At 33.6% G+C, this 14402-nt stretch overlaps 1 protein-coding gene across 2 annotated transcripts in view; it reads left to right on the forward strand.

The window, feature by feature from the left end:
* The window catches only part of Ptp99A (Protein tyrosine phosphatase 99A), a 391659-nt gene that overhangs the window by 114122 nt on the left and 263135 nt on the right, over nucleotides 1–14402 (forward strand). For both annotated transcript variants that reach the window (XM_085807691.1, XM_085807688.1), the window contains exon 2: nucleotides 3371–3667. In XM_085807691.1, coding sequence (XP_085663817.1) covers nucleotides 3371–3667 — 297 coding nt within the window. The remainder of the gene's footprint in view (nucleotides 1–3370; nucleotides 3668–14402) is intronic.

Below are 14402 nucleotides of genomic sequence, written 5' to 3' on the forward strand. Positions count from 1 at the left end.
GAGGAAAAACCACGGAAACGCCCATGCAGCCAGCCCGTTCGCCGGGGCTCTAACCCCGGACCGAGTTACAAGTGATTAGCGACTTTATCGCTGGGTCGCTGGTCGGCAAATTTTGACAGAGAATAAAAAATAAAACTCGTTGCAAGGAGCCACGCGAACGATTATTCTGTACCGACATGCATCGTGACGCTAAATAATATATTATTAAATGTAGTAACGATGCAAATGTTAATAATTTTTTTTAAAATTTATTCAAGTTTATTCCAGCTTTTTAAAACACTCTTCTTTATTATATTTATCAAGAAATAACTTGAATAACATATAAAATGTCAAACTGAAATGAACCTTAAACATGTGTTTTACTGTAAAAGGCCTGAAAATTGGTAAATTCTGCCATTTACTGTAGTGAGGTGATATAACTGTGCAAAATGCTTGTAAACGCTTCCATTTTGAACTTTTGCAGAACCATTTTAGTAAATGTCAGTACTTACTAATACCAAATAGCAAGAAAATGTTTCATTTGACTCTACTTGTTCCATTTTATATAATTATTAGACCAAAGGGGCTTTGTCCCTGAAGGACTATTGTTTTCGTTTTGCGATTTTGCGATGAATCACTACGATGAATCACTACGCAAACGGCGAATCACTTTTCAAACTGTTGCCACCAAATGTTAGAATCCTACATTATATTTCAAGAAATTAAATAATGAAAAATCTGCATAAATGTATGTATATTTCTCGCATTGTGATAAAACAATGGTACGTAGAGCTATCGAATTTTAAATGACGTAATCCTCTTACGAGTATGGGCATGTGGAAGACCACATTCGGAATTTGTTTCATTACCGATTTCATATTTTTTAAACTTTAACGAATTTTTGAGTAACAAACTCAACGATTTAAAAGCGAGCAATGGCAACACTCTACCGGGGGGGGGGTACTTTTAATCTTCAGCGCGCGGAACTGTGTATCAGAAATTCTAAAGATACGCTCATTTTAAAATTATTTTGCGACATCGCTATTGAATTGAATTTTATGGTTTAAGTGCGAAGAACATGATATTTAATAAATAAAGGTAACACACAAAACGTTAAAAAATGCCCCTTTGGACGTAATTTAAAATCTGAAACCTTTCACAATTTTTTATTGTTATTTTATGTAAAATCTTTTGAACATGCAAATTTTAAAATGTTCGAAGTTTTGCATAATTTTATGAAACTCGATTTATATATATCTGATGTACTAAGTCCCCTTTTTAATTATTATTATTTTTTAAAGAAAAGTCTGTAAATAGAATAGGAAGTTAAAACAGAATTGAGATGAACTTATTATAATACTCTGTATTTTTCACCACAAAATTCACCCATTATAGCAGACTTACTGCTTATTTCGAACTGTTACGAACTTTGTACATATGTAGATAATTTCAGTGAAATTGTGATTTTATTTTATTTATTTTTGTATAATTTAACATGAAAATCTAAAAAGACGATGCTTTGCCGGAAAAGTAAGAATACAGAGTCAAGTCTAAGATTGAGTAAATAGCTATCTCGCTAAACTGGCGAGATATAGCCATACTTGGCAACCATTTGGCGACATTTTGGGAAGCGTGATCTTAACAAAAACACAGATGTATATTTACATAATTAACACACAACGTTCTACAACACAAATTATTACACATTCGCCTTCAGCATTCTAATAGGGTTATCCCAATCGAAATATTTCCGAGGAACGAGACTATCCTTCTCCTTCCTCTGAAGTTTTCTAGCCGAAACATATTTCGTTGAAACCGGTGTCCCGGTTAGTTACGCGGGATTTTTTTAATCTGAACTGAAAATATTTCGCTTGAAGCCCTATCCCTCGTATGTTTTCTCCAAAGAACCGGTTTTCCCGTAAGTCAACCTATCAGATATCTCGAAAACAAAAATTCAGGAAAATTCTTCTTCGACTCGTTGTTGAGAGTAGCTTGTAGATGTGATGCCTGTTTTAGGATTAGCATATTCGTTATTGCATTCCTATTCACAGCTATTCCACCTAGCGTCTGGCGCTATCAATTCATAACATGCCTAAAAGGAGAGATACCTTCGTGGAAGGTTTTCGAACGGAAACTGGCTCGTATTCATTTTGCAATGCAGAAAACTACGATGACTACCAGTATACTGAGTCGTATACCCGAGTAGAACTACCAGTGTTCAGCGGTCACTCAACCACTAGTGAGGTTCAAGCTTTCACGAACTGATGTTCATAAATGGCATTTACTGAAATAGTAGAAGTGTTTACATGCATTTTCGGAATTCTATCAACTGACTCTGTTAAGCGCTAGAATTTGTTAACAGATCTCGAGTTTATAATTTTGTTTTTGTTGTAACATATGCTTTCTAGTGTTTCTATATATCAGAATGGTTTATAAACATATATTTTCATTTGCATTGTTTCTGCCGATAATATTTTTTATGTACGCACATCTTTGTGTTTTATGCGTTGAACAATATGTTCATGTTAAATCTTTTAAAATGTCCGGAAAAAATTCTACGTACTTAAAACTAAAGAGCCGTAAACTGAAATTTTATGTTCGCGTAATTACTTCCTTTTCCTTTTAAACATAAATGCGACTGTAAACATCACTTAATATAAGAACTTTTTACTGCATCAATTTGTTTACAGTTAAGTGTTTTTCTGTATTTTGTTGAAAAATATGTTTTGAGGGGTCTAGAAAAATTGAATTACAAATATCTCCGATTGCAGAAGGTTAAATATGAACATTTTCTATCAGATGAACAAAAATGTAATCTTATGCGCTGAATTTATTGTCTCATTTTACTTATCTGATAGATTTTCCAAAAGACGCTTTGAATTTGCCAAAGTTGCATTTAGTATATAAAATGATCACCGAAACCGACGAAGTCAGTATTAATCCTTTTAATCAATTTTGCGTCTGTGTATGTCTCATTGGTAGTAAAACTGTTAAGTAAGCTTTCATTTCTTCTTTTTTTTTTAAACACTTCTATTTTATTTTTTATTTTCTTCGTTTGCTCTTCTTTCTGTATTTATTTATACTCTACGATTTCTTCTTCTCTGTTTTCTTAATTCTTCTTTATTTAAATATGTCTCCCTTTAAGTGATTAGCAACTGCCAGAAAAACAGTTAAATAAATATTTGCATATAGTTTCTGCGCGAATATCCGTATAAGGATTTTTGTTTCCAGAGTTGTTTAATGGACATTCTTAAGTACCGCAAATTTTATATTGCTTTCTTTTTATTTAAATTTGTATGCTTTTGTACTTGTGATCGTTTTGGTATCCTACTTGAATAATCAAATTTAGCTATAATAATTTAGCTATACCAAAATTTGTACTTTCTTGTAGGTAACGGGGACATACAGAATGAGTACATACGGACGGGCAACAACGCTACGCTGTACTGCCAGCCTGCATCAGACGTCGATAATGTCAACCGCTTGGTATGGTATAAAGAAGATAAAAAGATAATTGAAGTTGTCAACGGTCATAGGACGTTGTGGGAAGCTGGCACTCACGTCTCCCTTCAGCCCCATAACAATGCCCTGTACTTCCGAAGAGTTACTTATCAAGACAGCGGAGAATATTACTGTGAAGTGAATAACAAGAGAACTCGGAATTCCCTCGCTCGATTACTCGTTCAAGGTAAGTTTCGCTTTTTTCTGGTCGAGCTCTCTCCACTTGTTGATCACCATATGTGCGTACAAACTCTAAAGCGACAAGTGCCCCTTTTGTGTCTCTCCTCTTTGAAAACGTAAAATGGCTTTCTCTTTCTCCGAGTTGAACATGCGCTTATTAAAAGGCCGGAACATCGATAGATAAAAGGTGCTCGACAAACGAAGAGCACGCAAGCTATGCAGCTGTTCCGAAGGTCTAACGTTCATCTTTTGTTGTAAATGTTGCCTTCCAACGCCATTTCTAAATTCTAGTTAACCTAACACAGAGTAGTGTTCCCTAATATTAAAAACAGCGGAGAAATAAAATGAGTGTTCCAACAATCGATGTTTAGACGGAGATTTTCGTTAAGAATTTGAAAGACCTGCTTGTTAGATATACCCTTGCTTTATAAAATCTATGCAGAATACAGCACTAAATACACATTAATAAAATAAATCTAATAGACGTAATATCTGTTAAAACATGGCTAGCATTATCGTCTCTGCGACGTATTACCCTCGAAAAATCGAGATTCTTATATGCAAATCAAATCGGCTTTCAGTTTAGTTTATGTTTGAAAGGCATGACAGTGACTTAACGTTAATAATTCGATATAAAATCCTAACGCGTTTTGTTACGTAGGTATTTAACTGTGACGAAGCAAGGGAGGGTTATCGACCTAAGGTGAGATGTTTTTGTGAACGATTTCGTAATAGTAAATAACTTGTGTTTAATTAAACCTGTGAAAGACTGGGCAAAGCTTTGAGCAATTTTGTGATAGTGTTCGAGTTTTAATAGGCAAAAAAATCGTATTAAAATTCCCATAATTATTCATTTTTTCATATTCGGAATATTTCGCTTATAAAATTCAATAAAAAAAATTGGGATGTGTTAGAGTATAATTGCTGATAATATATATTTAATCATTGTGAAAAATGAAATGTCAGTTAAAATGGTTCGCCTTTTATGCGTGTAAAATTCCTAATATAGGGAAAAGAGCAATATTTTTATTTTACCTTCATAAAAAATAAGAAAGTAGAAGAAATTAGGAATGAGCCCATACCCTGATTTGCAAGTTAAAAAAGGGTGGGACTGCCTGTATTATTATTATTATTATTATTATTATTATTATTTTGTGTGTGTGTGTGTGTGTGTGTAGTTGATACATTACATTTATATTAAGAATACTTTATGTGAGAAGTATTACGATAAGAAAACCGACAATTGATTTTTATGCATTCCAATACTGATATAATAGAAACGTTTTCATTGTGAATTCATGTTTCTTTTTAACCCACTTCCTCACATTCGTCACTACAGTTTAGTGTATTAAGACTAAATATGTATCATGGAAAAAATAAATCTTTCCGCCGCAATGCCTCTTAAAACCGTGAGATGTCTTCATGTCTAAAGCACTTCATATAAATCATCATGTGTTGATAGGTTAATGCTTGTGTTCTGTTAGTTTAGTAAGCGGAACTAAGTAGATATGAAGTTTGCTCGAGTTCTTGTATTACTGTTTTTCTTGACAATTTTCTTCAAGTGGGTAAAGAAAAGGCGTTTTTACTTTGTAAAGATAAGGAGTGAAGCCATTCTTACTTTGTAGAAACACAAAAATCTCACTCTTTTCTATATATAATTTTTAGAAACTTCTTTTCATTGGTGCGGAGACGATATTTAGAGCGTAAACGACGTTGCCATTAAAAGCGCATCAAAATTGCAGACAGATTTCTTTGGAGAACATAAATTACTGTGAACTGGACACGTACCGTGTAGTAAAATACCTCTTATAATAGGAAACTTCGAATTTTTAATTTAATTTTGCCATTGTTGCTAATTCATTCGAATTTTTGAAAAAATCGCTTCGAGGTGCACTGGCTGTTGTCTAGATGCACCCATGTACCAAATTTCGTAGCCCTGGGTGTATTAGCTTACGCGCAGCACGAACGAAAGTCGCACAGGCTCTTTCTTTTATGATATATAGAGATTGTTACAACAAATGTTATATATACTGTTACAAAAATAAAGCTCCAAAGTTTAACTGACCGTATGCTGCGTATAAGACAAGACGTTTTGCGTGGAAAGGGAGTTAACGTAATGATGTCATCACATTTATTCACTTTGTTTTTTAGAGAAGGCGTCCTTGTAGTGATACACTGAGTAAATAAAGAACTGTAGATCTGTAAAGTAATGTAAGTATTTTCCCATTAAGATTTATAAACTGCATAATTCTAGATCATTTTAGGCAATCTACATAACGCAGACATGCGTCTAAATTAATTTAATAAATTCGTCAATATATGTGTATTTTTACCTTACTAAATTAATTTATTCAAATGTTCGAAGAAGAATAAACCTTTTAACAGCAAACTTAATTTAATTTGCATAGAAAAAAGAAGCGATCCGGATGTTTAAGAGCTCTGCGTCGTTTATTAGAACCAGATTATTTTTTTTATACGGCTAACTTATTCTTTACTGGCCGAGTAAAATTAAGCTTGTAATTAATTTATTAAAATGTTTTAAACCCCGAACGTCTTCCTGCTCCGAAGTATCTGTTTACAGTCTCTTGAGCAAATTCCTGGAATTATCGTCTCATCCTTTACTCAGAGCCTATAGCAAAAAAAATATTTTGTGTGAAATAAGATACGTGTTATCTTTGTTGTAGTTCTGCAGCTTAAATAGGACAATAACAGCTGATGGCTCATTCATTAAGCTTCAAGATAATAAAAAGAACATCGTAACGGTGAATGAATAGAGGGTTATCAAATTTCAGAATACTATAAATTGGCGTAAACATCAAGCTCATTATCTTAATAGCTGCACCCGAGATCAGTAGACAAGCATAGTAGTATAGTAATAGTAACCTTGGCTGAAGCGAACTAAATTATTTTTTGTTCGAAATGGTTGGCCTTATTTATTAGGTAGGCGCTTTGTAACTTCCGGAAATGACTGATTCATATTTACTCTTAGTGTATTAAATTTGGCATTTCCCTCAAATAACTGCATTAAGTAAATAAAATATGAAAATTTTTATTCACGTTTTCAAAAAATAACGCTAAAATAGGAATCTTCTCAAAAGCACTTAAGAGTTGTGAAAAAATTAATTATGATTATGTCTAAACAGCAAAAATTCCCTAGGAAAATATAGTGTTTCGGAAGTTTAGTATTATAAGTGATTTTCACTTTCGAAATCTAATTCTTGTTATCTTTGGAATGCTGGTTTCAAAAATGCATTTCGGCCCCCTTTTTTTTAAGTCAAACCTTTTTAAATTAAAAACCTAATAAATATTAATGACTAAATATAATGTAAATCAAAATTAATATTTAATCGTTGATTTTGTATATACTTTTGGCGTTTGTTTAGTATAAAATTTTTAACTAATTTAGTAACATAAATTTAAATATAAGCTGTAATCCCAAAATTGCATCAAATAATATGCGATGCAATCCCTATGCGACTTTCACTGTTTGAAATACGTGCTATAGCTCTTTCGTTATTTCCATAGTAATTGCTTGTACAAATGCAGGAAAGAGCTACAAAATCAAGTTACCGTCTTTATTTGCGTAATAGTCGTACTTTTTTGCCAATTTTACATTGTGAAAGTCTAGGCGCGACTATTATGCGGAGAATCTATGACACAATATTGTACACTTTAGATGATTTTTTTTCCCCTTCAAAACGAGGCTGCGACTATTACGTGAGAGTGACAATTACGCGAGTAAATACAGTATTGGGATGTAGTAGGCAAAGAAAACAGAACAGCATACTGTCCTTGAAAACGCGCTTTCATGTGAAAAGGGCAGAAACAGAAAATAATCAAATTAAATATTTGTATTTTATAGGCAATTATATTGTATTTTGTATTTATATATTGTATTTTATAGGAAAATTAAATGCTTGTAGTTTATAGGCTGTAATTTTTTACTCATTAAGATCTCAACAATAATTATGTAAAAAAAAGTTATAAGAAAAGTTTCTCGGATTTTTAAATAAGCCTATCATATTAAAGAATGCGAGTGGCAGCAGGCAGCTGTGCCTCGAAAAAGGGGTTTTACCTGAATCAATATGAAGGGTAACACGCAACACTTTACTCCAAGATCCAAATATTGCGTTAGTTTAGCTAATGAAACACACAATAGAGGATAACCTCGATCCCTCTTTCACCAATGCGAACGGTAAAGGACTTGATGGCCAACTGGATCTACTGACTAAAGAATCAACCTAATTAGATGATCAAAATCGTAAAAACAACCTTGTATTTAGCATAGGTATAATGAAACACTCAATTGATTTCGAGGGCAGCTAAAGGTCCCTCCTCATCAGGAGAAAGAAATACCTAGAAAGAAGAAAATAAAGGAGAAGGAGTCACAGAAATACGTGGTCCTTATCAGCACTGCACGTGGTTATAACTAGATGTTTAATCAGAGTTGCACTGGCCGCCTACTTTTACTGAGCCAGGCTATCTGATCGAGCATGAAAAATTAGCGAAGTTAAAATAGGGAGCGAGGGGCAAATGCACCTTACGCTCAAAATCTGAACTTCAAATAGTGGAAAGTTATTTTCTTCTTTCTAGGTATTTCTTTCTCCTGATGAGGAGGGACCTTTAGCTGCCCTCGAAATCGATTGAGTGTTTCATTATACCTACGCTAAACACAAGGTTGTTTTTACGATTTTGATTGTCACATTAGCATGTTTCTCTTCTAGTCTAATTAGATGAGTAAAGTTTCCGGAAATGTTCCATTTGATAGAGTGTTTTCTAATCTGATATTAGTTGCAGCCGAAGAAATGTTTGAATAACCAAAAAACGAATTAAAGTGTTATAAAATAACTAAAATTTAAAAAAATTAGGAAAACAAAGCGATCCCAGGAACGCAGATGAGATATCATTGACATAAGCTTTTTTGTATATAAGCCATGCATAGGAATGAAGTGATGAAATATGGTGAAAAATGAAACTAGTTTTTCAAAAGAAAGCGCGCTGCAATAGCTTAACTGGATTTTGATTTCCTTACCACTTCCATTATACTTATTGAATGGGATCTGCTCCAGAGCTTGCGTAATCCATTAATACTGAAATGAAGAAGTGTATTCTCTTTCTATTTTTTTTTTTTTTTTTTTTTTTTTTTTTTTTTTTTTTCATGCATTGCACTTGAATGCTTGGTTTAGTGTGTATAGGAGTGGAGGGGTGGATAGCACTTTTCAGAAGGTCGGCTCAACTTTATGGATCGTCTACCTGAATAAAAGGAAGAAAAGCAAGGAAACTTTACCTTTTTCACTTTTTATTCGGATGGGAAAAAATCAGGTTTCCTTTCTGTCCGTTTTTTATTCGAAGGAGAAACGTGAGGTCGTTTTCTATGTACTGATGCAAACAAATGATCTGTAAATTATCATTGTATGAAGTATGCTGATTGATGTACACTGCGGAAAAAAAAGGGGGGCAGTTCTATATTTCCCGTTGTACTGGGCCGATTGACGAAATTAAACGTGCCTTTTTCACGTCTCGAAAGTGCTATTTAGGATATTAGATTTATGTATAGCATTGTTCTAATATAGGTGTTTTGACACAAAATCGGACTTTTTCTGAAATTACATGCCATTTTTTTTCCACATTTCGATTCTACGACTCACAGTATGCCAAAGTGCCAAGTTTTATAAAAATAGTGGGGGTAGGTTTTAAATAATAAACTTTCAAAATTTTAGCTTCTCCATGTTAATTGAATTTGGCATATATTTATTTACATCTCTTTTTGTATTATACTTATTTGATTCTTCCTTCCACATTTCGAAATTTAGGTTAATTCCAAATACAGTTCGCCCATGTTTTATGATTTATTTTTTAAATTTCTATTTTTAAATAAATTTTATAAATTTTTCGAAAAAAATTTTGAATTGTAACCTATAAAATTTTTATCATTATCTTAAAACAGATTTATTTCTAAGCAAACATGCAAAAAATTAGAGTTTTTTTATTCAAAATTTTCTATGATATACGTGAATTTACATATTGGCGCATTTTGAAATTTGGCATATTTGTTGTAAGCGATAATAACGCCAAATGTGGCCAAATGTGTTAAAATTATTTGAAAGTATGAACGATGACGTTTTTTCCACTCGTGTTCACTGAAAAAAGGAAAGGAAAATAGATTGCTATAAATTAAGAAGTTCACCAAGTGAATTATTCTTGGCGCAAACTGAGGAAAAAAAAAAAAAATGCGGCAAAATAAATTTTTTAATTTTTCTGTAAATTTCCCAGCAAATTTTACAAAATTTAATATTTAGGCATAATTTTAGTCGTAGAATTGAAATATGGAAAAAAATTGCCATGTCATTTCAGAAAAAGTCCGATTTTGTGTCAAACTACCTATATTATAACAATGATGTATATAAATCGAATATATAAATTAAATCGTGTTTTCGAGACATGAAAAATGCAATTTAAATTTTATCAATCGGCCCAATACAACGGGAGATGCAGAAATCCCCCCTCTTTTTTTGCGCAGTGCACATTAAATTTTTAGCATTGAGTGACATATGCACATAAAGTAATTAAAATGCTTGTTGTAATGCTGTAAAGATCTTAAATACCTTCTAAACTCAAAATATCTAGCCATTAAAATTTTCTATTCTTTATTTCCGAAATTTTTTTATTCTGAATTTGAGCAGTTATTAAATTGTTGTATTGAATTTCACATTTTCCCCTTAAAATTCAGCTTGAATCGCTGACAGACTTATCTCGCCCTAACTTTCCAGCAACTTAACGTTTCCCATTGCATTATGCACGCGTAATATGAGGATTTAATGCTGTTGCTAAAACACTTGTAATTTGCCGCAAGCTTTGTTCTTTGATGCGAATTGGCTGCCTGCATAGATTTTATTTTTCCCTTGCGCGTAACATGTATACAACTCAATCCCATAGAAAGTCTTCCCCAAAGGATCCCTTTTAATCCTTTGCGGCACACCTAAAAATTTCCTTCTGTACGCACAGAAAAATGGAATGAAAAAGGATTTATAGTTTACTATCGGTTACTCTGAACCTTCTTTATTTATAGTAGATGGCAGCTCAACACAAACCAGTCCATATATTTTAGCTATGTTCTTGTTTTTAAGACCCTCATTTTTCAAAGAAATCTTCCAGATTTTTTTTAGGGTATGAAAGGAATTGTTTGAAAAGAAATTTCTGTTATTTTTTTGGCTATAAGCTAATCTCTTTATTCTCTATTAGTTTTAAATTTTTACCTTGAAATCTTGCCTAAAATCAAACGGCGAACCCTAGGTGTGCCCCGACCGGACTTACCGATAATCTAGGACAACTGAGAGCCTGTATTCTTTGTTTCTCCTCATCTCATTGGTCAGTTCATTGACAACAATGCTCGTTTCAGCACTCTTTTCGAAATTCAATCAGTGTGCCCACTTTGGTCACACCCACAGAATTAAAAGATAAGTGCTATCTTCACAAAATTTTACTTGTGTATTCCTCTAGGCCTAATTAGAATGCCTACCTTTTTTTTTTAAATCAAAACTCCAACTTTAAAAGGTAGCGTGCCGGAAAGGGTTAAAGCCAGATAACCTTCGCGTGCTTTGCTATGATCACTTCTTAAACCAAACAACTAATCCATGAATTCGTACGCTGTAACAATTAGCAACGAAAAACTGAATCTTCGATCTGACAGACCAATAATTCCGTTTTCGACTCTAGATAAGAGGTTAAATTTATTTTTAACCATTATTCAATCAAGGATTCATAATATGCTGTACTTCCCAATATGCTGTGTTATGTAGTAAGTAGTTTGCGAACAAAAATTATAAATATGTTTTAAAACAGAGAATATTTTCAATTTTATTTTATTACGTATTAAAAAAGGCTTTATAAATGGCGTTACTGAAATAAAGATCTTCACATATGTAGCAGGATCCATATTATATGAATTTGCTACGTTTCTCTAACTCTTTATTAGAGTCTTTCTGCTTCGTATCATTCAAAGTGGAATAATATAACTATACTTACCTCGTAAAAAAATTCTGTTCAGATTTCCTTTTTCACCATCTGAAATGGTGCCCCCCCCTTACAACACCAGAGAAATATGGTTACTATCACCTTAGAGCTTGAATTGCGCAGGAGCCCGGCTCTGGTACTCCTTAGTTTTGGGGATGAATCATAATTCTAGCTGGAGTGCACAGGAGCCCTAAATAAGAAGGCTCCGGTACTTTTTTTAGGACTATAATTCCAGTAGAAATTTTATTTTTCGTAATAAAATTATATTGAAAATCTCTTATTAAATTTTAATTTATCTCTTTACATTTTATTAAATTTTAATTATTTAACACGTTGAGCGCCACGCGTATTTCTTGGGCAATCGCGCCGCTTTAAAGTGCTGGTACTGTAGTCTCAGGCGTAATGGCCAGAAAAAAAGACTAAGTTGTCACATTTTGTAATAGCAGTAATGGAGAACCGTTTTTATATCTACCGTGTTTCAATGAAATCCATTAGTTATCTAATGAATCAAAATTAAGTAAATTTTAAATAAATTTTCTGTAATTCCATAAAATAGTGTAAATTTTATAGTTATATATCATGACACACGCTGTCAGCCAGTGGCGGTCGACGCGGCCTAAACGGAAAGTCTAGTGTCGGCCATAGATGGCTGACGCGGCCTAACGGAGAGTCTAGTGTCAGCCACAGATTGCTGACGCGGCCTAAACGGAAAGTCTAGTGTCAGCCACAGGTGGCTGACGTGGCGCTCAACGTGTTAATTACCTTAATTGTTAATTACCTTAATTGTTAAATATTTAATTATTTTAATGCTTAATTATTTAATTTTTTAATTATTAATGATTTCATTATTTATTTTATTTGTTTAGTTATTCTTGTTTCTTTTTCCCGACGGTTTTCCGTAGGGCTCTAATTTTAGAAATTTAAGCCCTGGATCTGCTCGCATTACTGCTGACATTGTAAGATGATTCTTTAAAATTTTTAGTTTAACAGGGCAAATGAAATAATTTTTTTAAGGAAGAAAAACAAAGGCGTACAAAATGAATAGGTTCTCGAAACTGATGACTCAACAGGCAGGAAAAATGTGTCTGTATTAAAAGAAAATATCTCGCTGTTCATCATAAAACTGATGAGGAAATGGGTGATGAATTGATGCAGACAGAAAAAGGATCATTTTATGACGGTTTAAATAACAGTTGGCTTCCTTACAGTTTTCGGTTGCTTAACTGTATCCAAAATGGGAAATCATTACATTTTAATTTGTTCTGTACTGCAAGAGGCGCATTAGGAAGTACAGTATCAACTATATACGGTGATTACTTACCATTAGTTAATAGTATCATTAGTTGTCCAACTTAGAAGGAATACTTGGCGTTCAAAGGTTTAATACATTTTAAAACTTTGTTAGAAAGGGTGTAACGATGCTATTAATGATATTACTTATAGTTTTTTACCATTACTAGTGGTGTAACGAGTTACAAATATTCCTATTTTATTTCAGATGTCAACAACAATGGAATGTAAAATTTTACCATTGTGTATGTGTGCATGCATATACCGGGTGATCCAAAAGAAAAAATTCAATGTTTCGAAAAATGTAGGTAACACCACGATGCGGTTTGCTTTGAAATGCATAGAATGAGATGATACATTTTTAATAACGAAAATTTTTATTGCCAGAAAAGTCGCATTGTTCACCTACATTGACACCATAACGATCCGGAGAACTGGCATTTCATATGGGGCTGTGAGTGAGGATCAGTCGGGATCCTCCTCAAGGTGCAACTTTAAAAAATCCATCTAGTACAGGAACTGAAACCAACCAATTTTAAGAGATCGTATGAATTTTCAAACTCAGCTTTTTAATGGACAGAAAACAATGGAGGATGGTTGACAAACGTCCTGCAGACTAATGAGTCCCGCCTTTGGCTTAATGGAAGTGTAAATACAACTGCCCTATTTGGACAAGAGAACCCCAAACATGACAGTGTGGTGCAGGTTCACTACGTCTTTCGTTATAGGCCACTTTTTCTTTCATGAGGTCCATAGGCAAAGAACTTTGCCTCAGTGGTACATTTCGAACTGACCACAGTGGAGCGTTATGCAGCGTTTTTGAGAGACAGCATTATTCACTCCTCCAGTAGAATGGTGCATCGTGACAACTGGGTACCTGGGCCAAAGGCCCTACCCCTTGCGGAACAATTGGTTTGAAGTTCTAAGGTTGATGAAAAATAACCTGGTGATGAACTTGAATGATTTTGACTTGTAAAATAATGACACGTTGAAAAAAGCATCGAAGATGGTCTAAGTGATGGGAAAGCTGTACAGGAAATTAAGGAAGAAGTGACATACTCGGAAAAAATCAGTTTTCGTCTTCTAAAATTTTCATGATGTACGTGACAACTCTGAAACCTGCAGTAAGTTTGTCGGCAACAGTCCTGGCTTTACGGATCCTTTCGATGAGCATGACAATGTTTTTCAGAAAATCTTGTACCTTTTCATCCAAAATCCATCAAAATCTCCACCTCTTTCAACTTGCGAATTTTGGTTATCGAGCTATTCGAAATTACAATTGTAAAGAGGTCGTCCGACGTTATTGGCTACATTGAAAGAAGTTTTACATCATGTGACAGGAATTACGGCTGAACCTCTTCGATGTTGTGGGTGAGTTGAGCCACGGCTGACGACTAATGAATGACGGCCGTCAGATTGAAGATTTCTAATCCTAGCTG

The sequence above is a fragment of the Stegodyphus dumicola genome, chromosome X1 (assembly GCF_044657685.1).
Source record: "Stegodyphus dumicola isolate Sdum_Otavi_A_Nest chromosome X1, ASM4465768v1".
Taxonomy (NCBI): Eukaryota; Metazoa; Arthropoda; class Arachnida; order Araneae; family Eresidae; genus Stegodyphus; species Stegodyphus dumicola.